The sequence below is a fragment of the Emydura macquarii genome, unplaced genomic scaffold, assembly GCF_026122565.2.
Source record: "Emydura macquarii macquarii isolate MOO-44397 ecotype Brisbane River unplaced genomic scaffold, CSIRO-AGI_Emac_v2 contig_1119, whole genome shotgun sequence".
In the NCBI taxonomy this organism is placed as follows: Eukaryota; Metazoa; Chordata; order Testudines; family Chelidae; genus Emydura; species Emydura macquarii.
Window position 1 is genome coordinate 3,183,049 of NW_027131256.1, and position 23,855 is coordinate 3,206,903.

At 40.3% G+C, this 23,855-nt stretch overlaps 1 protein-coding gene across 3 annotated transcripts in view; it reads right to left on the minus strand.

The window, feature by feature from the left end:
- STXBP5L (syntaxin binding protein 5L) overlaps nt 1-23,855 on the minus strand; it is a 354,593-nt gene that overhangs the window by 150,568 nt on the left and 180,170 nt on the right. For all 3 annotated transcript variants that reach the window (XM_067546369.1, XM_067546370.1, XM_067546368.1), the window contains exons 6-7: nt 21,577-21,640; nt 1,560-1,643 (exon numbers count right to left, since the gene is read on the minus strand). In XM_067546369.1, the coding sequence (XP_067402470.1) occupies nt 1,560-1,643; nt 21,577-21,640 (148 nt within the window). The remainder of the gene's footprint in view (nt 1-1,559; nt 1,644-21,576; nt 21,641-23,855) is intronic.

The window sequence follows — 23,855 nt, forward strand, 5'->3', positions numbered from 1 at the left end:
CCCAGTTTAAACTAAGCATATCTTAACTAATTTATTTAAATCAGTGAAAACCCCTAAGTGGACAGACTTAAATCACTTTTAAAATGGCTTATGTCAATTTAGCTTAAGGAACTGGTTTAAACTGATAAGGAACCGATAAAACTGATAAGGAACAGGTTTAAACTAAATTGATATAAGCCATTTTAAAATTAATATAGTGTACACACAGGGGTTTTTAGTAAACCAGTGCAAGTTTGTGTGTAGAAAAGGCTTTATACTCACAGAAATCTGTTTTGAATCTAAGTGCTGATTTGTACTTATAAACAGTGCATACAAATAGCTGGTGGTCACTATTAAAAAATTCCTCATTGGTCTCAGGTTCTTAATAAATTAAGTTCATCCTCACTACTGACTGCTGTAGTGTCTGCAGGATCGAGGTAACTTGAGAAAGCCAAAGAAAAGATTAGGACCCCTTTCCAGATCACTACTTAGCAACCTGGAATTGTGGAGCTACATTATGAAAGAGCCTTGACAGTAGAATGATCCAGCTATTTTCACCAATAGGAATATGTTTTTCTAACATACCTCATACCTGAAGGGCGTGGTTTTTTTCCGGACACTTTGACAACACCTCGATGGCCAATAAAGTCTTACTAAAATGAGCTGAATTGATACAGAATGCTCATCTACAAATGGAAATGTTGATTTGCACTCAATTCTTCAGCCTTCCAGAAGGGAGTGCAGACTCCTTGCCCACCACTGCCTAATCACCGAGAAGACACTGAGCTATTACCTATGAGTCAATAGGGAGATGGCTCACAAGCTGATCCAATACCACTGTCTTTAGGGAACAAGAAACCTAGATTTTGTGTGAGTTCCTGTCCGTCTCACACTAAGGAATACAAGATCCAGGAATGAGAATCCTGCCCAGACAATTTTTAGAGTTGGGAACCCCCCACCCAAACTATTTAGGCATTCTTCATACATTAAATAAAAGGGGGAGGGAGGAGCGGTGAAAAAACAGTTCCTGCCAGTATCTCCTCCCAGAAATCTCCCTTTATCTCTTTTTGTTACCTATGAATTGTATTTGTCTGAGTTGGGGTATCCAGTCAGCTTCTTAAGATGAGGGCTGTGTTTTGCCGTGTATATATGAAACATTCTATAAATAATAATTAGTAATTTTAAAAAGAATTCTGTGGAACACAAGAACGGAATCTTCATCTGATTTTCTAACTTAGTTACAAATTGCAAAAAATAGTGGTCTGGCAGATATGTAACAATATAACATACTGAAACCAACTGCTACTCAGCATCTGAATCTTTGTGTAAAATATAAAACCTATCTAATATATAATATCTATATACCTATATAATATCTAAACTTGCCTTTGGTATTAATGAATGCAGTAGAAATAATCAAGTAAAGATAACAATGTAGTACAATTCCTAAATACAGTTGTAACTAGAGCTGAAACTTTTTTTTAGGCAAAAATGTAGATTTGGCATATATCTTCTACTTCTTAAAACATTTGACACACTACTGAATTGTCCTTTACTCTGAATGAATGGGAACTGCTTACCTCATCATAGTAAACTCTTAAGTCTGCTCTTTTCGATCGCAAGTCCCAGAGTACCACTGTCCCGTTTTCATAGCCTATTAATAGCTGGGGAGAAAAATAAACATGATTATCTTCTCAACTCCAAAATGCATTTGAAAATATTTAAGCACTCTATGATTTTGTATTTTTTTCTAAAATTAAGTTTCTAGCCCTTTTCCATGCACAGAGAATAGAGAATAATTTCAGTTTTGGTGGAAACAACTATTCGCCAAACAGAAAACATTTCTTTTAGTTAGAGAACAAACTTGAGCATGAACAGTAAGAAACAGTTAAAATTAAGTTTATTAGAATTATTTGGCAGAGATGTAATACACAGAGCAACATTTCTGAACACAACGGTCACATTTTAAAGGTCAGTACACACAACCAGAGCTTAATATGTGCCAGGGCTTGCCAGGGCTGAGCCCCGGCATCTCTATGATTGGCAGTTCATAGACTCAGCACCTCTGAGCTTAGAATGTCAATTATAAATGGGGAAAAAATTTCTTGAGCCCTGGCACATAATTGCTTCAGCCCCAGAACCTCTTTCATTACAAACTGAACAATACACACTACAGTAGGAAAATCAGGATGGCATGTTGGATTGTGATGATCTTTTGAAGGTTCTCTTAAGGCTCTGATCATCCTTGGGAAGTTCACACAGATGTTGATGGGCTTTACAAAGTATGCCTAGCCACTAGTTCAGATACAGCACCCCAATGCACCTACCAACATACACTTTGGCATGAGTAAAGTCAACAGAACCATGGCTCCCTTTCATGGAAAACAGCCTTATTTTAAAAATTCTTGGTTAAACAAATAGTTCAAAAAGAAAGCAATCTTTTTCCCAATTCTTACTTGGGACACAACCTATAAGGTGATGAGGGTACCTCTGTGCCACACACACTTCACTCTGTTATTCCATGAAGTAGCCAATAATCTAAGTGTCACTATGTAGAAAGGTAGCATGTCTACACAGAAATCCTCCTGTGTCCAGTTCAAGAAATTGTAGCAATAACAAGAAAACAGAAAAAGGTTAGTTTGATGCCATATGTACGAACACAATTTTAAAATCAATGTTCTGTGATGCACTTCATTGATGAAGAAGAGAAGGTGGGAGGGGCTGGCATCTTTGCAGGGCAGTGTTACAGTATTTTAGGTGCCCTGTGAACTTCCATACTTTGAAATGTTTGTATGTTACAATTTCTTATTTTAAATGTTTATTTATTTATGTTTTACAAGATTACATTCTTTTAAGTTACTTGCACACATTACTCTGAATTTCCCAGTTTTTAATAATTATCATAGATTCTAAGGCCAGAAAGGGCCTTTATGGTCATCTGTTCTGATCTCCAGCAAAACACAGGCCAAAGAACCTTACTCAGTAATGTCTACATCAAGACCATAGCTTCTGTTTGTGTATAGCTTAGAACAATATTCAGTCTTGATTTAAAGATTGCAATTGATGGAGAACCTACCATGTCCCTAGGTAAATTGTTTCCCAGGATTAATTACCCTCATCTTTAAAAATGTTCTCTTTATTTCTAGTTTGGACTGGCATTGCTTCAGTTTTCAACCACGGGATCTCATTATGCCTTTTTCTGTTAGATTAAAGAGCTGCTTACTATCAGAAATCTCTTTCCCATGTAGGTACTTGTAGATACCTCTTAACCTAAATGAAATAAATTGAAATTCTTTAGTTGTTCACCAAAGTTTTCGAAACCTCAAATCATTCTTGTAGCTTTTTTCTAAACCTTTGCCAATTTTTCAACATCTTTTTTGAAGTGTGAACACTAGAACTGGAAAGAGTATTCTAGTGATAGTCTCACTAATGCTGTATATAGAGTTAATACCCTACTCCTGCTTCATATTCCCCGGCTTATACATCCACTGGAAGGAGGAGACATGTTGTGGGGAGGGGGTGTTTGGGTGAGAAGGGATGGCAGAAAGATAAAAGGAAAGAGGGAGAAGAAGAAGGTATGTCCAGCGAGGAGAGGTTATGGCAGAGTGAGGCTTTTCTACACCTGATTCCTGGCAGAAAGTCTTCTGACAGCAGCATCTTTAATTTATGGTAGGATTGGGTGGCTGAGAATTAGGAAATTGCTCTCAGCTTCATGTCAAGTCCTCTTCTCCACTGTTCCTAAGATATGTATGGATACACTGGAGTACTGAGCCTTAGATGTCTAAATATGTATACACCACCAGGTCTTGAGGATGAACGTTAGCAGCCACTCAGAAAACACTCTTGTGGGTGCTGTTGGGCTAAGGGTATTACTCAGTACTAAACAAAGTAGTTTTCCCATTGAACCTGAGACATTTCCAGTATTTTGAACATCCTGATCAGTCTTGAGACTTTAAACCATGGATTAATACTTCTTCCAAGATGAAGTTAGTTTCTGGCCCCAGAATTCACACCGATTCTATAGCCTTAATTCCCAGAAGAAATTGGATCTTATCTTGGAGCAATCTATTGTGAGAAGGATTTTTAAGGGGAAGGTGTGACCTCAACATTTTCAGTTGAAAACCATGATGGATCTGGAAACCCCTTGAAGAATAAGGGTAAAAAGAATTGTCTTTTCTATCCTATCAAAAATAGGACTGCTGCTTTTTACAGAATGACTAACCCAACCTCAGTATTCTAGCTGTTAATCTGGTTACATAATTTCAAAACCAACAATGAATGACAATGTCTAAGGAACTAGTCACTGAGTTCAACATGTTATTAGAAGGTCTCACTGGGTATCTTGCAACCTCCTGAATTTCCATCATGCAGCATATTTCTATAATACACAAGAGATGAAGAGATTCTTCCTCACCCTCTTTCCAGTGTTGAATCACAGCACTTCTTAATTGATTATAGGACTTTTATCCTGTGGTTATGAAGTTTATTTTCCTTGCATGAAGGAAGGTTTTCAAAAGCCTTTTGAAAGTCTAAAATAAATTAACTAATTAATCAATCATCACATCATTTGGTTACCTTTTTCAAATAATTTTACCTGGCTAATTAATTTACTCCAAGAGAAACTATGCTGATTCACCAATAGCACATTATACTCATTTAGTGTACGAGATGCTAAATTTTAATTATTCTCTCCACTGTTTTTCCCAGGATAGGCTCATCCTGTTTTATAATTCCCAGGATAATATTATATTTCTTTTTTTAAATGCTGGGTGTACAACTGACAATCTATCTTCCAGTCCTCTAGTACAGTATTTATTTAGGTTTTTCCATCACCTATTGTAGACTCTAGGCACTTCACATTATTAAAAACACAAAGTTCAATCTAAAATCTAAAAATTACCATATGCTTTGCTGAATTAATGGACTATCCCATAGTAACAGCACCAACTAGCCAACCATGCCCCAACAACCCAACACCCAAACCAGAAATGCACACTCAACTCTATGGAACTCTCATGTCTCACCCAACATTCTTCCCTACACGTCCAAGAGGATGGAGTTATCAATCCATTCTGGTTGCTTGTTGTGGGGGATGCACGACATTATTCCACCACTACTGAGATCACAGGTTAGAACAGCTACATTCAGATTACTGTGGAATAGTGTGCATGAAAGAAATTGCACAAAGCTACTTTTGGTGGCCTGGCCTGGACAGTGCCATTGAAAAGAAGGCAAGAGCTTGTACTTCATGTCAGAGTGTGAGGAACGTGCCTCATTTGGCATCCCTATACCCATGGGACTGTCCTGAAAACCCATGGCGGCGTATTCACATTGATTTTTCTGGCCCATTTGAAGGAAGCATGTTCCTGGTTGTTGTAGACGCCTACTCTAAATGACCAGAAGTCTCTGTAATGCCATCCACTACTGCTGAAAGTACTATCCAGAAACTGCGTGAAATCTTTAGTTATTTCGGTCTGCCAGAACAACTTGTGAGTGAAAATGGACCGCAGTTCGTCTCTCAGGAGTTTGAAAATTTTATGAAAGCAAATGGGATACATCACATCACTTCGGCACCATATCATCCATCCACCAATGGATTAGCTGAAAGGTTTGTGCAGACCATGAAACAAGCTTTAAGATCTGCAAGGGAATATTCGTCCATTCAAAAGCGGATGGACACCTTCTTACTATCCTATAGAAACATGCCTCATGCTACGACCAAAGCATCCCCGGCCTTTCTAATGATGGGACGACAACTGCACACTTGCTTTGATCTGCTGAAACTTACCAAAGCACGACAAGTTGTGCAATGTCAACAGCAAAACCAAGTAATCAGACGTGCACACAGAGCAAAAGACTGAACCTTTTGTCCTGGACAGCCTGTCCTAGCTCGGAACTGTGCTTCTGGAGCTAAATACTACAGTCATCACCCAAACAGGACCTGTTTCCTACACTGTCCAGACTGCAGATGATCTCACCTGGTGGCAGCATGTAGATCAGTTGTTGCAAGGTCATACATGTCCCAAGGACACAACTCCAGTTGAACTGCCTGATCTCACCATTACAGGTGAGATATCATTGAGTCAAGAGTCATCCGTTCCTGACGTCCCTTCTCCATCCACCTCTGCAGCAGATACAACATCCTCACCTGTTTGAGCTACAAGTCCTAAACCCATTGTTAGACCCACACCAATAACACCTTCCAGTTCAAGAACACCAGAAGTCTGCCGTAATCCACCTAGAGAGAGAAGGCCTCCTCAACAGCTGGATCTTTAGCTAGGGCAAACCCAAGTTACAGGGCGGAATAATCCCCGGGGTTTAGCCAGGAACTGAGGCAGTCTACCCTCATTCCTTAGTTTAGTGATTGTTCTGTTAAATGGGTGTTTTCATTAAGGGGGGGAGGAATATGTTGTGTATTTTGCGTCTTGCCTAATTGCCTAGGTTGCCATAGCAACAGGGTTTAGCTTGTTGCCATAGCAATAGAGTTAGATTATTAGGGGCTAGCTTAGTCCTGGCTGGTTTTAGTGTCAAGAAAGATGGCCCCTGTGTTGCATCTCTGTGATCCTGTGCTGATTTCTCCCTCTGAATACAAGCAATTAGAAGGAATTCAACATCATAAAACTTGTTTGGCTTTCATTATAAATCATGAGTTATTTCTGGATAAGTTCAGTACAGTGTATGCTTCTAGTAAGCTTACAGGTTGGAATGTTATACTGTCTCTGTAGAGGCAGCAAGCCTAACACTTTTTCTGTGAGGTCTGAGAGAAAAAAATACTTTTTTCCAGTGAGAGGGATGGGACCCTGCAGGAGGATGATTTGGGGCAAATTCAAGGCTGGAAGGGTACTAAGATCAGCCTGTGAGGATGATCCAAGTTGGGCTCAGGCAGGGTGAATCTTGTGGGTCATTGGCAGGCTGTTGGGGTCAGAGATCTGAATGAAAGCTGCATAGCCACAATACACCTAGGGTTGTAAGGGAGATGTTGACTGAATCCCTTACTGGCGAGGGTGAACCCCAAAACCTTCACAGTGGCATAGTTGGCAAAATTTACACACAGTCTGCTGGTTAACTGAGGTTCACACTTTTAGCACCAATAAAGTGACTTTTAGTGATTCACAAATAAGAAGGTTGAAAACAGGTTAAAGAGAGGTTACAAGTTTCATTATTTTTTGTTTGTTTTGGGTATGGAAAATAAAAAAAGAATAAAGCATAAACATTAGGGTAGCAAAGCAACCACAAAGTTAAAGTTGGGTAGGGAAGAGAATGACAGAATAAAAGAGGAACATAAACACCAAAAATGGTTAGCTGAGTAGAAAGGCAAAGAGTGTAAACACCAAAAATGGGAAGCTGCCCTGAGCTAAAGAACTAAAGCTAAAGATACTCCTTTTAACCAAGAAATGCTCAGCTGGGACAATTTGTGCCCTACATACAAAGAAACAGACTGTATTGAAGAATACTTTACCACTTTTGAGAGGTTTTATGAGGTGCAGAAAGTTCCAGCCAACAAGAAAATCACAATTTTGATTAGTAAGCTCTTGGGTAAAGCATTAAATGTAGTTAATGAAATGCCAATTGACCAGGCTTTGAAATATGATGAGTTTAAAAAGGTTGTATTGCAAAGGTTTCAAATTACTCCTGAAGTGTATAAATGGAAATTTAGAGCCCACAAAATGCATTACTAGATGAGTCATAGAAAATATTAGTATAAATTGTGTTATTTGATAAGAAAAATGGATCAAGGGGACAGGTGTAGAGAGTTATGAATATTGTTTGATCTTTTTGCACAGGAACAATTCCTAAGCATATATTCTAAAGAAGTCAGACATGCTATTTGAGATAAATACCTGGACTGTCCAAATAGCAGTAGATCTGACTGATTCCTATATACAAACCAGGGTCCAGTGAGCACAAAGCATAGGGGGAAGGGTAGAAGCCCAGTGTTAAGAGGGGGCTCAATTTTGTCCCTGGCAAGAGACAGGGTGGTTGGGAGACTAGGCACTCTCCTCCCAGAATATATCCTCCCTTGGGAATCTCACTCACAAACCCCTGGTACAGGAGAACGGTCCAAGGTGTTTCATGTGTGATCCCACTGAACACTTGAGGAATAATTGCCCTAAAGTGAAAGAAGTTAAGCCCAGACTCCATCCAACCCAGGTTGATGCAGTATCCCAAGAGTTACCTGCAGGTTTCCTATTAATTTTGTGAGGTCTGACCCACAGGGGGTGGACAAGGAATTTGTTAAGGCTGCAAAGATTAATGGGAAAGAATGCATTGGGTGCAGAGACACTGGTACACAGATTTCTTTGGTCAGGGAAAGCATAGTTAGACATGCTCCCTGGGGAGAATGCAGAACTCCTAGTATTGGGATGATACAAATTCACCGTACCTTTGGCTAAAGTACATGTGGAGTGGGAAGTTCTGGAGGGAACACTGAAATCTGGGCTGCTGGGTAGTATTCCAACAGCAGTTCTTGTAGGAAATGATATATTGTCTATGTCTAAATAGGTTAATATAGTAGAATCATAGGACAGGAAAGAACCTTGAGAGCTCTTTTAGTTCAGTCCCCTGCACTCAAGGCAGGACTAAGTAATAACCAGACCATTCTTGACAGCTGTTTGGCTAACCTACTCTTAAAAACCACGAATTATGTATATTCCACAACCTCCCTAGGCAATTTATTCCAGTGCTTAACTTCCCTGAAAGTTAGGAAGTTTTTACTAATGTCCAACCTAAATTGCCCTTACTACCATTTAAGCCCATTGCCTCTTGTCCTTGTCTCAGAGGTTAATGAGAACAAGTTTTCTCCCTCCACCTTGTAACAACCTGGTATGTATTTAAAAACTGTTATCACATCCCCCATCAATCTTCTCTTCTCCAGACTAAACAAACCCAACATTTTTCAATCTTCCCTCATAGGTCATGTTTTCTAGGCCTTTAATACTTTTTGTTGCTCTTCTCTGGACTTTCTCCAATTTGTCCACATCTTTCCCAAAATGTGATGCCCAGAACTGGACACAATACTCCAATTGAGGCCTAATCAGTGCTGAATAGAGTGGAAGGATTACTTCTTGTGTCTTGCTTACTCCTTGTCTTACTCCTGCTAATACATACCAGAATGATGTTTGTTTTTTTGTAAGAGTGTGACACTGTTGACTCATATTTAGCTTGTGATCCACTATGACCCCCACATCCCTTTCCGCAGTACTCCTTCTTAGGTAGTCATTTTCCATTTTGTATGTGTGCATCTGATTGTTCCTTCCTAAGTGGAATATTTTGCATTTGTCCTTACTGAATTTCATCCTATTTACTTCATACTATTTCTCCAGTTTGGCCAGATCATTTGAATTTTAATCCTGTCCTCCAAAACACTTGCAACCCCTTTCAGCTTGGTATGATCCGCAAACTTTATAAATGTACTCTGTGTGCCATTATCTAAATCACTGATGAAGATATTGAACAGAACCAGACCCAGAACTGATCCCTGCGGGACACCACTTGATATGCTCTTCCAACATGACTGTGAACCACTGATAACTACTCTCTGGGAACCGTTTTCTAACCAGTTATGCACCCACCTTATAGTAGCTCCACCTAGGTTGTATTTCCCCAGTTTGTTTATCAGAAGGTCATGCGAGACAATATCAAAAGTCTTACTAAAGTCAAGATATAGCACATCTACCATCCACAACATTTATTACCCTGCCAAAGAAAGCCACCAGGTTGGTTTGACACGATTTGTTCTTGATAAACCCCTGACTGTAACTTATCACCTTATTATCTTCCAGGTGTTTGCAAATTGATTGCTTAATTGTTTGCTCCATTATCTTTCCGGGTACTGAAGTTAAGCTGACTGGACTGTAATTCCCCGGGTTGTCTTTATTCACTTTTTTATAGATTGGTACGATATTTGCCCTTTTCCAGTTCTCTGGAATCTCTATCTTCCATGACTTGTCAAAGATAATTTCTAAAGGCTGAGATATCTCCTCAGTCAGCTCCTTGAGTATTCTAGGATGTATTTCATCAGGCCCTGGTGACTTGAAGACATTGAACTTGTCTAAGTAATTTTTAAATTATTTTTTCCCTATTTTAGTCTTTGATCCTACTTCATTTTCACTGTCATTTATTAAGTTAGATGTCCAACTGCTACTAAACTCTTTGATGAAAACTGAAACAAAAAAGTCATTTAGCACTTCTTCCATTTCCACATTTTCTGTTATTGTTATTGAGTAACGAGCCTACCCTATCCTTGGTCGTCTTCTCACTTCTAATGTATTTATAGAATGTTTTCTTGTTACTCTTTATGTCTCTAGCTAGTTTAATCTCATTAAATATCAGATTAATATAGTAACTTGCAGCAAAAAAAGAATATTGTTCTGTGATCTCAGGAGATAATTGTATAGACAACGAAGCAGCTGTGGGAGAAGGGAGCAGCCCCAGATCAGTAGGAAAAAGTAATGTGCTTTCAGGTGTGGGAGGGGCCAAGGTCAGCTCATGCATGGCAGCGGCGAGTAGCAACCATATAGAGCAGAAGGGGGAGGAGTTATCCCCTGAACTTGGAGAGGCTGTTCATTTTGTCCATAGCCAGGGTTTTGCAGATGAGCAGAAAGTAGACCCCACGCTAGAAAGCATCCATGGGTACATCGTCGAGGGGACCCCAGTGAGTGGAAAGAGGGAAAGATTTTTTGACGAGGAAGAGAAATTGTATAGGGACACTCCCCTGGGGAAAGATAAAAGCCCTGGGGAACCTTACAAGCAACGGGTTGTGCCTGTCCAGCACTATGGGGAATTAATGTTGCTAGCACATGATTTTGCTTTTGTTGGTCACTTCAGAGCACGGAGAACCTATGATAGGTTAAAGAAGAACTTTTTATTGTCTAGGGATACAGAATAATGTGGGAAATTATTGCAGGTCTTGTGAATTATGTCAAAAGAGAAAGAGACCTGCAGGTTCTAAAAAGTCTCTCTATATCCCTTGCCAGTGATACATGAGGCATTTTATAAGGTAGCAATGGACATTGTGGGTCCTATGCTGTATCCTACTCAAAGGCAGAAAAAACATATTTTGGTGGTAGTGGATTTTGCCACTAGATACCCAAAGCAGTTGCTCTAACTAACATTAGCAGCTGATTCAGTAGCAAAAGTCCTTTTCACTATTTTTAAATCTCCCTAAAGAGTTTTCATCAGATTTTAAATCTAATTTCATGTCCCAGCTATTCAAATTGTGTGGAGTGAAATAACTAAAGGCTGTTTCATATCACCCAGAGACAAATGGTGTGGCGGTGAAATTCAATGGGACACTGAAATCAATGTTGGTAACATATGTGAACAAAAGAGCCAGTGATTAGGGTGAAATGTTACCCTATATCAGGGGTCACCAACCTTTGGGAAGGGGTGTGCCAAGTCTTCCCCCCGCCCCTCTATCACATGCTGTGGGCCCAGCGCCCTGGCCAATGGCGTACGTGTGTCCAGTGCCCAGAGGCCACTATTTGTATCTGTGCCCCACCCACGACGGCAGCAGTGGCAGAGAGTGGGGTCTATGGGCCTATTTCCTGCTCCTTTCTCCCCCCCCTCCACTGCAGGGGTGGCAGGTGCATCGGCAGTGGTGTACCGAAGGGGCCATGCCCCCAGGCACCAGCCTAGGGGGGGTGCTGGCAGGGCTCTCCTCTGAGGAGCCGCCTCCCCACTGACATCCCTGGCTGCTGCACCAACCCAGCCCCTCTGGCAGGGAGTGAGAGAGAGGGGGCAGATGCCCCCGTGCTGCCTGGTGGCGGGGGTGGAAAGGTGCCTGGTCCCTGTGTGCCCCAGGTCCCCGTAGCTCCCTTAATGCACCCAGCATGGTGGTGGAGGAGGGACCGGGAGGATGGGAGGCTGAGGAGCCGTGTTGGTGCAGCTGCCAGACATGTCAGCAGGGGGTGACTCCTCCTCTGAGGGCCCGGCCGGTGCCCGGTGGCATGGCTCCCTCCCCTTGGTATGCCACTAGCCCTGGCCAGGAGCCGTTCCCAGCCCCAAGCAGTGCTCCTCACTCCCAGCCCTGTCCCTTCCCCCGCTCTGCCCCTCTCCCTGTCCCTGATAAGTGCTACTGAAAATCATCTTGCGTGCCACATTTGGTATGTGTGCCATAGGTTTCCAACCACTGCCCTATATGTTATTTGCTTATAGGGAGGTTCCCTGAGAATCCACGGGGACTTCTGGGAAGGGGACACTGAGGCAGAGGGGGAACCAGTTACTGAATAGGTACAATGATTTAGGAAGTAGTTAAAAAACATGATGGAGGTGGTTCAAACTAACCTCAGGGACAGCCAATCCAAACAAAAAGGCATGGTATGATAAACATACTTGTAAATGCTCTTTTGAAGTAGGTGACTTGGCGTTGGTGCTTACCCTGTGAACAAATACAAAACTCAGAACTCATGGGAGAGACCATTTGTAGTGTTAGAAGAGGTCACTGAATGTACATATTGTGTTTAAAGACCTCACAGTAAAGCTTCACCATGGCTGGTGCACGTGAATAGGCTTCAGTCTTACCACAGTAGGGAAAGCCATGGTAAATATGATTTGTTTTGTTGAAGGGGAAACTACAGCATCATGCCTCATTGGTTTGATGGCTGAATGCCAAAATGACTCATCACTTGACAGTATTGAAATAAACAGTGAGGTAGCCCTAACTGAAAAGGGAGGGGTATTGTCTGTGCTACAAACACACAAGTGTTTTCCAGGAAACCAGGAAGGACTCACGTGATGACCCATAGGATCATCACCGAGGGCTCACAGCCTGCACTCAGCCAGGCATCCCATACCACTGGCAAGGTACAAGAACAAATTCACACAGAAGTTCAAAATATGCTGCACATGGGGGGTGATTAAAGAATCTGACAGTATGTTTGTTGTAGTGTCATGTGTATGGTTATGAGGCTTTGCTGTGTAATCTTCCCAAATATGTGTCTCATGGCTTAAGACAGATCTATGCAAAACTCTACAGAGCTGGAGGGCCATTCACACCTCACTAAGACTTGTACAGATCAACCCAGCTCAGCATTCCAAGAGCAAATGATCAGCCCAGATGTCAACAAGTGAATCCACAAAGAATCACAGTTCCAGAATTGAGAGTTCTTTCAACAAGAAAAGAACCACAGTGTCTCAGGACATGGAGAAAACCATGCATGGATACTATTTGTCACCTGATCCTGAAAGGGGAGGGGAAGAGGCAAAGGAGATAGTAAAAAGGGGGACATTTTGGCTGTGAGCTCTCTCTTCCACTCTCATCTATGGACAACGTCAAGAAATTGAAGAATTGACCACACGGGGAGGGCCTGGCTGGAGGTTGACCAGCCAGCCTTTGGTGAGAATCATCTAAGACTGTAAGGTTGCTGAAAGTGTTAAGCTTAGTTAGAATGCGATTTGCCTTTTATTTACTTTTGATCAAATCTGACCTGCTTTCCTCTGACTTATAATCACATAAAATCTTTCTGTAGTTAATAAATTTGTTTGTTTATTTTACCTAAAACAGTGCATGTGGTTTAAGGTGTGTGGAAACACTATCTGAAGTAACAAGGCAGGTGTATATTCATTTCTTTGATAAATTGACAAATTGATTATGAGCTTGCATTATTCAGTGGGCATCACTGAACATTGTAAGACAAAAGTTCCTAGGGTTGCATCTGGGACTTGGGGAGTTTGCTGGGGTCATTCTATTGCATGATCTCATGAGTGGCTGGCTAGAGGCACTCATTCACTGAGTTAGGAGCAACTTGCTTGCAGGAGGCTGTGCATAGGCTGACCCAGGAGACAGGGAGCAAGTGCAACAGAGCAAGTGCAAGACGGGCTCCAGGAGTGAGGGATCGGGGATGACACAGCGATTCAGCAATCCAGATTGCAGAGGGGAACATCACAATGGTTTAGAAGTCCTTCCTTCAGTGATTCAAACACTTTTTGGTGTTGTTCTGTCCAGACAAAGTTGCTCTTAGTTATCTGATATAATGGCACTGTCCACTCTGTAAGTTCTTACAAATCTTTGGTGGAATTCGCAGAGGCCTACAAACCACTGTGCCACCTCCAAATTTGCAAAAACTTTTCAGTTCTTTCTAACATTCAGTTTCTGGGATTGTAGTTCCAACTATATGTTGGACTATATGTCCCAGGAAGGTGATGGAAGTCTTAGCAAACAGACATTTGTGCCTGCAAGTTTAGAACCCGACTCCTTAAAATGTTTCAGAATCCTTCCCACTTCTACCTGAGGTTCTGCCCACATTTTGTGGAAACAAACAAAGTCATCTATACGTGAGGATGCCTTCATCCAAATTGTCAAAACTTGGGTTAAATCATTTACTACCCTCTGAAATATCCCTGGTGCAGCCATAAGTCCGAAAGGCATTCTGCAGAATTGAAACAGTCCACAACATGTCAAAAAGGCAATTGTATCTCAGGTCTCAGGTGCCACTTTTATCTGATGATATCCAGATACCAAATCAAAACTAATACATTAGTTTGCTCCTGACATTTTATCCAGGGTATCTGCTATGTGGAGAAGTGGCTAACTACTCGGAGCTGTGAATTAAATCTCCTGTGGTCAATGCATATTCTCAAGTCTCCATTGGGCTTTTTCACAAGTACAATTGGGGATGCAGAAAGAGATGCAGATTGCTCAATCAGGCCATTCTCCAGTTTCTTATTTAGCTTTTCTTTCCATACCTGATACCACAGGTGAATCCAACATGAGGGGATGACTCATAGGAACACTCCCTGGTTTAAGCAAAATCTGATGTTGCACCCTATCACATCTCCCAAGTGCTTCATTATTCTTGGGGAACACACTAGCATATTATAAGCATCACTGTTCTAATTTCTTCCTTTTATGGCCTTCCACAACTACTTCTGTAAAGTCAACCCTTAGCTGTTTTACTGGCTAGGCTGTTTCCCAGCTCTTGATCTTTGCCCCTATGAAGGGCTTTGAGACACCAGCCATTCTGAGACACCAGGGGCTTTGAAACACTGTTCCCGTGGTCTGATTTTTCATGAGCTGTACTTCCTGATCAGTCACACTAATTGCTTTTACCCAGAACTCACTTTTTGGTCCAGCTTGAAACAGAGGTCTGCTGAACAGCAATCCTGATTGGATATTGTAGCTTCAAACACTCCTATAGCTTCACTGCAGCAATTCTATATCTTTATGGGTATTGTTGCCTGATGATCTGGCTTCACCACAACTTTATTCTGTGCCATCAGAGAGAGTAGTTCTTTCTGTCATCCTCTAAGGCACCAAGAGTTACCCTCTAATGTCCACATTTCCTCCTACCCACTTAAAGCAGAGGTATCTGAATATTGTCCTGGGACAAGGGCATTCTATTAACTCCCCACCAGTTTTTCTGATTTCCTCAGATGAAATCCACTCCCAATACAAAGCATTTGATATAATAGTCATCACAATAAATGTTAATTTAGTATGCAGAGACCCCAAGTTCAGTAGGGGCTGTATTTCTTTTATTATCTGCGGTGGATGATGATTAACTTTAACTCCTTCAATATAAATTTTCTTCCTTTTAGCACTGGATGTTCACTATTGCCACCACTTGTGCTGCTGAATCCTCCCCATCCAATGCAGCTTCAGAGATGATCCTGCCACCTGTAGCCCTCATTCACAAGTGCCTGCTACTCCTTCTTGACATTATGTGGTAATTTGTCCATAAACTTTGACATTGTGTCCCAATTAGAAAAATGTTAGTAAGTGAAAAGAGCTGGACAGTTTGCAGTTCTTAAATGCCAACCTAAGGAGGAATACACCTTTCTCCCAAATAAATCTAGTTTCCTTGCATCTTTATCTTTCAAAGTAGATTTAAACTGGCCTTGTCTTCGCTTCTCATTTACAGCCATCACTACCAACATTCCTGGGGGATTAGGTGTGAATAAAAATACTCAAGACCCTGGGAAGGAACTTGGTGTATCTCTTTTCCATTCTTTTGGCAGTAGGTGGCAGAGAGGAAGATGTTTGCCAAAGGTTCTGCTCAGTCACTCTAAGATGGCTTCATTAATAGTGTCCATCTGTTTTGATTCCTGCAGAACCTCCCTACCAGATGGGCCAAGTATTGGAGGTGCAAGTTCCACTGCTTGCTTGGTACCTGGATTGGTACCAGGATCCGTACCAGGTAGAATCTGGTGCCTTGACAGACACTTAACGGTACGGGGTCTAAGAGATGAGGACCTAAAGTCTAGAGGGATACCCTAAGGAGTCCAAAAAAAACAATTGCTGGATATGGAACCAGGGATGAAATCCTAAGGCATTCTGTCACTGGACCTGCTCCTGAGAGAATGCCAGTGCCATGAGCTCAATCTACATAAGGATTAATGTAGGGAAACCTGAGACCTTTTGTAATGTGTAAGATCCCACTTCTAACTCTAAGGTGGAGAAGTATAGTCTGAAGGCTTAGGCTGGATGGTGTAATAGGAGACCGGGATCTGGATTGATGAGAAGTAGGTGGTACCACAGGAAGCATCGGCAGCTTTCCTGATGATGGTATTGTTCATCTGCTCTGCTGAACAGCAGAGCTTTTGGCTACTGTTGTAACTGAAAACTATGGAAATCCCGATAGTGCTGAGTGACAAGGATGATAGAGGTACCGAAGGTTGCATCTTGGGAAGGCTGGAATCTCAATGTCTTGCAGCAAAGATAAGTCTGGAACTGAGAGGCAAAGGACATCCCTGACCACCACATATGCCTCAGACATTGTCAATACTGAGAAGATAGGATGCACTGAAGTATGCACCAAAGACGAAGTTGATGTTGCAAAAGGTCCCAGCAATGGAGTCGATCTTGACAGTACTGAAGGTGGTGCCAGAGTCAATGACTCTACATTGCTAATTGAAGTATTCAGTACCCAGGACCATCTAGCCAATACTGTGCTCTAACCTTAGTAACCGCTTTTCTTCCATGAGATGCTGTTGGAGACCTTGCCCTCATGGATGAAGAGAACTTCTTCTCGCTAGAAGAGTGCAAAGCATCTGATTTCTTCTACCATTTGTGTGGTACGGGAGAAAGAAAATGGCATCTTCTCTTTGGCTCCCTCTGATGAGGGATACTGCCTTGGCGGTGCACTCCTAGGCAGAGTAGAGTCTGAATCACTGTGTACTGAGTGGCTGGGTTCCAAGTGGGGTGCAGAGCAGCTTCCAGATGGAGCCCTATATTCCTAGACTTCTTAGTTCTGGTCTTAAACCCCCTGCAGATAGGGCACCTATGCTTAAGATGTCCGTCTCCCAAAAACACTTTAAACAATGTGAGTGAGGATTGTTGAATGGAATAGACTTGCTACAGCCAGAACAGCGCTTACACCCTGGAGACTTAGACATGTCCCAGTACTTAGCTTGAAAAGCTCCAAACAAAACAAAAGTCTAGCAAATACTTGTCAAAAACAAGTACCACCAACTATAGTTACATTAAACTAACCTAATCTAACTAACTATATACAACAGTAACCTTTAGGGCAAAAGTTCTCTTTTAAGAGAAAGGGAAAGGAGTGTGACAAGCATGCACATTCCAATTACTGATCATGGGTGATGAGAAAGAACTGAGAGGGATCGGGGCAGCTCCATCCTTTATACCTTCGGTTGGCAGCACAAGTTTGAGGAGGGTGCATGAGCCACCCTGACGGGCATTGCTACAGGAAAAATATCTCTGGCTTTGGTGCACTGGGTGTGCACATACCTGAAGTGGAATGGACATGTCCAACACATCACAAAGAAGAATGAAGGATATATAAATCCCATAGAACTTGGATTGATAACAATCGCAGAAAATTATGTAGTACATCCAAATTGTGCCTAAATTTTACTTTAGCCATACTAATCTTCTTTCAAATTATCTTTTGAAATAAAGTATTTTTAGATACCTTCTAGTGTGAAAGAAAAATCATGGCTTGCCTGCTAATTTATTTCTATAATATATATCTGGCAACCCTCTACTATTGTGTTGTATTACTTCTGCTGAGAAAATATGAAGGCAGTTCATAGCTGTCATTCATGGAAACTGGTCCCCCATTTCCTGTGGCTGCAGACAAAACTTTTCATAGCATAACTGAATTACTGAAAACAACCAAGGAAAAACTAAACAGTCATCAAATTAAACTCTTATTTGTTTAACGATATTCCCCTCATTTCTGTATTTTCTCTCTCTAAATACATTTCATAAGAAGAGTCAGACAGACAAATCAAGTAGAAAATCAATTAGCATGTAAGTAATTCTCTCTCTCTTCTAAACTAGTATGTCTGGTAATCCTCCACAACTGAGAAATAACCAGTGGTGACGCATTTCCTATAGAATGAGGGCAGAGAAGTAAGATAATGGAATAGGAGAAAAAGAAGAATTAAAATGATCCGTCTCCTGGCCTCTATTGAAGAGAAGAATTAAATTAGTGCTCTATGAAAGCATACAACACCATTCATTTGAATGATATATTTGCCAACGCTGTGATATTACATTTTCAGTTTTTGGAGAAGATGTGTAGACTAGCCTACTTAGGTACCCTGCAGTTTCCTTCCAGTATAGCTAAATCTTTTTTGGCTCAGAATCTGTCAGAGACATGGAAGAGTGGGCTTGCAGATTCTGGAGAGGAATCAGACTACTGGGCTTGTAAACCTCCATTATGCAGTTTATCCATCCGATGATAGTGAGTGAAGCAGCTTTCTTTTCATGATGACATGTATTATAGGTAACAAATAGGAACTCAGATGTTCTGTATTAAGGATTTGGGCAGAAAGATGATAGAACAATGTCCTAAGGCCTGTGAAATCTTGTTGGCAGTTTGCAATGATTCTTGTTTAAATATTTGACAAAAATGCAGCTTTATTGGATTGAAAAATAAAGAGACATTATGTTTAGCATCAAGTATTTCACCCATCTATGCCTGGAAACAGTATTGTATTAATATTCCAGGTGGAAATTCTCTCAACCCTATTAGGTCAAATTATTTTTATAGATGTGAAAAAACTCACTACGTGAGGATAGATAGTTCATATGTGATTTGTGGTATATAAATTTAGGACTGATACCTCCAACTTTAAGAATTGAGGCCAAAATCCAAGCTGTGCTACTGGAATTCTAGACTATCTGTTATTCTTGCCTAATCAGATCCATGCAGGACTCTGCACCCCAATAAATGTGAGGAGACATCCTATTCAGAAACCATGTAAATTGGATAGGAGACACACTGTCTCTCTCTCTGGAAATGGCAGCACTACCTGCCAATTCTGGCAAGGAGTGGCTCCTGGCTGAGTTAGTCCATAGCCTCAGCTTCCATGGATAGTGAGGGGCTGGGGTGGAGTTTATATGACCAGAATATTGGGAGTATTGGGAGAGGGGAGCCATACCAGTAGTTTAGAAGATGTGGTGTAGGCGTGGTAGTGGACAGCAAGTAGTGAGTGAGGTAGCAAGACCAGGCTGATACAGAGGACAGCTGGTAGGATGGGAGCAGTGGTTGCAGCATCAGCAGCAAGTAGAGTCAGGGATCCAGCAGTGGAAAGTGAGCAGAGGAGCCCCAGAGAGGTGCTGCTGGAGTAGGATCCCTCCCCACTTCATCATGCTGGATGATTTAACTGGAGGTGAGAGTGGTGGCCATTCCAGCTGAATATCAACTGCTAATAATTGGGTGAGGCATGATTTCTCTTTACAAAAGCTGTATTAACTCTTCCCCAACACATCGTGTTCATCTACACATCTGATCATTCTGTTCTTTACTATGGTTTCAACCTATTCGCCTGGCACTGAAGTTAGGCTTAGCAGTCTGCAATTGCCAGGATCGCCTCTGAAGCCTTTTTAAAAAAACTGATATTACATTAATATATTCCTACTGCTATGCTCTTATTATTCAAGCATGGAATTTCTATCCATAGATATTCGATGGTACAGTTTGATTCATTTTAGATTTTTACTATATTTGACTCTATGCTTTGTTTCACATGTAGTGCCACTCCACCACCAGCATGATCTATTCTATCATTCCTATATATTTTGTACTCTATTATTACCATGCTTCATTGATAATCATCAGTCCACCAAGTTTATATGATGCTGATTCTATCAATACCCTCATTTAATACCAGGTATTCACATTCACCCATCTAAATATTTAGATTTCTTGCATTTGTAGACAAGCTCTTATAAAATTTGTCAATCTTTAGCTGTCTGCCTTCATGTGATGTAATTGAATGGGACTCTTTTTCATTTGACTGTCAAATACTACCATTACAAATAGCTCACAAAAAAAAAACAACCCACAATCAACCATATCCTGGTCCAATGTTCCTACTTTGGGTTGTTACAGTGCATAATGCAGCTCTAAAGACAGCAGATCTGAGTTCTCAACACTTTAAAAAATAATGCCACTTATTTATTTAGTTGAATATAGACTTGCTGTTAGAAGCCTAAGTTTAGGCACACATTTTTTAAATTCTTGGTTTTAATAACATTTTAGGACATCTCTATTAAATCTTCTCTGATTGCTGGGAAACTTCCACTTATTGAGGTTAGTGTCTTACTATCTCATCAGGAAGAATCACCAACCCTTTCTGGAGGTCTCTGAAGAGGTAATTTCTCATTGGCTTGACTGGCTCAGCCTGGAGGTCAACAATCAGCTACCTTTAACAGAGTAGTGGCTTCAAATTCTGCTCGAAAAAGCATCTCCTAAATGTCCTAGTCAGATTTAACGGATTCTTATTTGGATAACTCATCCTTTTCATGGGACAAATTTCAGAGGCAAAAAGGGAAGGCTACACTAAAGTATGTTTCTTTGTTTTTTTCAGTAGCTTTGATCTTAAGTATCATCCTGCTAAGAGGGAAATAAGAAAGAGTCAAAGGTCCTGACTGGGGAAATTTTTCTTTTGCCAAGGACTAAAATTCCTTTTATTTAATGGAGGGTAAACCTTTATTCAAAGCACGAAGGTCAGGAGAATGAATGGAGAGAGGGAGCCAGTAGGGCCAGATCTAAAACCAAAAGCTTCTGATGGGATGGAGGAGGGCTCTCAAGCATGATGCAGAGCTATCTGAGCTGGAGAAAAGGTAGATGCAGAAGGAGGAAACGTCCACAGTAACATGAGCTCTGAAACTGACTGGTTGTCTAAGGAATCAGAGTCAGGGGCTGGACTTGTGGGGTACCTGTCTTCCATAATTGACAGCTCTTTGCTGTCTTCATCTCTGTTCACAAATAGCAGCAAGCTCCAATTATGGAATATTGCCATCAATATTCTTGTCAAAGAAAATAGATATACTTCACAACTATGCCCATGTAATGTATACTTGGACAAATCCTGAAGTCCTTACACAGTTTTCATTCATTTTTTCTCAGGAAAAACTACCACTCAGTCAACAGTAGCTTTGCTTGAATGACGACTTCAAAATATAATATATTGTTTATACCATAATATTCTACTCAATACAAAAGTAGAAAGGGAATTACAGTACTTTCCAAAGGTTTTCCAAGGCAATAGTTTAGAGTGACCTCAGGATTGTATAACAGAGGCAGGTAATTAAGTAGTGAATGAGTGAAAAGGAAAAACTGCTAAGGTCAGGGAGAGCTATGAAATATTAAAGTATTTTACATAATTAGTTACTGTACTCACTTTCCCCTCATCTCTTGGGCTATCACTTAGGTGTACAACTGGGCCAGGGTGAGTCTTTGTGGATCTGCAAAACAAAATCAATTCAAAACTATGTAAACTCTTTCAATAAAAAAGGAGAATATTTATGTTATTTATGTTAGGATTAAAGATAAGGCAACCCGAAACAGTATGAAAGTCATTCTGAAAATCCCCATGGAGGAGATTTGCACATAATCAACAACAAAAGACCTTACCCATTCCTAGTTAGAATCATGTATTGTACTATAAATTCCAATAATATCTTTCTCAGTTATCCTTTCTAACACATGGTAAGTTTGAATCCCAGGAACAATTTAGATAAATGTGTGTAACAGCCATTAAAAAAATCCCTATTTTTTAATATTAAATCATACATTCTATATATATAATATATAAATGGATATAAATTGTTATATGAGCTATACTTGTATACTATATTATGTCTAATTACATTGTCTTTATCAAGCAAGCATGCTCCTTTTTCTCTATAAGTGATACATATTGTCTTTTAATACAAGTCTTCTTTTCTCTTATGTTTCTTGAAAGTGAATATCCTTATATCACTTTGCACAGACAATCATTTCCTCATCTGTTATTAAGGTCATCTAGATAAATAATTATGCTCTTACTAGTTAAAGTTGTTGGGTTTCTTAATGGCAAATGTATTTTATCCTGTTTGACAAACTGAAGCCACATTTCTAAACATTTATTTTTGTCTTCCTTACTGGGTTTTCACTTGATGAGAAAAAATTTCCATAAGTATTGTCTACCTAATTTTATACACAATGCAGTTAAAGCTGGAAGAGAAGTCTGCTTCCGGTGACTTGCTAATAACCTTCTAGCTGCCATTTGGTACCCAATATTAACTACTGGATGCCACCCAAAATGATCTTGGGATTACTGTGGAATGTACAGTGATCCAATAATCTTGTACTTCGATGCAAGGCTGCCGCAGATGAAAGAAACTACTGTTCTTTCTCCATACTTCCTACAATATGCTTCATTATTAGTTTGAGTAATGCAATAACAGTACTACAAACAGAATTAATTGGGCCTTGGGTCCATATTATTTGCAAACTTTCTGGATAACATCTTTTATTTAGATCTTACTCCTTGGCCTTCCCTATCAGTTAGTGCTGACTCCTTAGATTTTTTTTCCCTTCTCTTTCAATGGTCTCCTACTAGTAGGTCTAGCCAGATGCTGGAGACTTGCATCTGGTACATTGTCTGCATCTTCTCTTGGAGATTCAGAGACATCATGTTTTGTCCAGCCAAGAGTTTTAAATATCTTTGGACCTTGGCTAAGATCTCTGATGATGAAGTTCTGGTTTTGATTATTCAAAAGTGCTTTAAATGGAAACCTCCACTACCTCATGTCACATTTTCCTAACTCCTCTAATTTCCCACTTCCCTTCTATTTCAGCATGATAGTTTATAGATCCTGAAAGATTTGTATCTTGAGACTGTGTAACAAAAAGTTCTTTTTGTTTTTTTAGATTGTTATGCAATATGTTTTCCTGGCAATATCATCTTTTTACTACCATGTTTCTAGCTTAGTCTCCAGTTTCAGATGATGAAAAAGAGGCCCTCTGTACACTATTACATTTTACGATGACGCCAAACATGATAATTCTTTCACTACTCTGTGTACCAGGTTTATAGGATTCCATTTAATCAGATTCTCTTTTCTTTTAAAATTAATATAAATATTGCTTAATTATTTATATTATTCGGGGCTTGTCTACACGGAGACATCCAGGAACATTAATCGGAATTAACTAAAGGTATGAATTTGAAGTGGATTAGTTATCCCTGGGTGAACACCCTCATTCAGAATTAAAGTGCCCTAAATTTGGTTTATTTTAATTCACTTCCAAAGTGAATTTAAACTAAACTTAATTAAGGCCACTTTGATTCTGAACAAGAGCATTCACACAGGGATTTAATGTGGTTTAACTAATCCACTTCAAAATCACAATTTTAGTTCATTCAGATTAATTTTCCTGGATGTCCCCATGTAGACAAGATGTTAGACTCTCTCTGGTATTACTATCCATTTTATTTGGCAGACCGGTTTCATTTTGTTCCAACTTTATTATTTTAGTCTGGCAAATGTGAAGTTTTACCAAGTCAACAACAAGCAACTCTCCCCCCATAGCAGCAATCTCTTCTTCAACCCCTGTTAATACAGTATGTATACAGGAGTTTGCCAGTCTTTTATTTCAGGTAATAATGCATTGATATCTGCTTGTTTTGTTTGT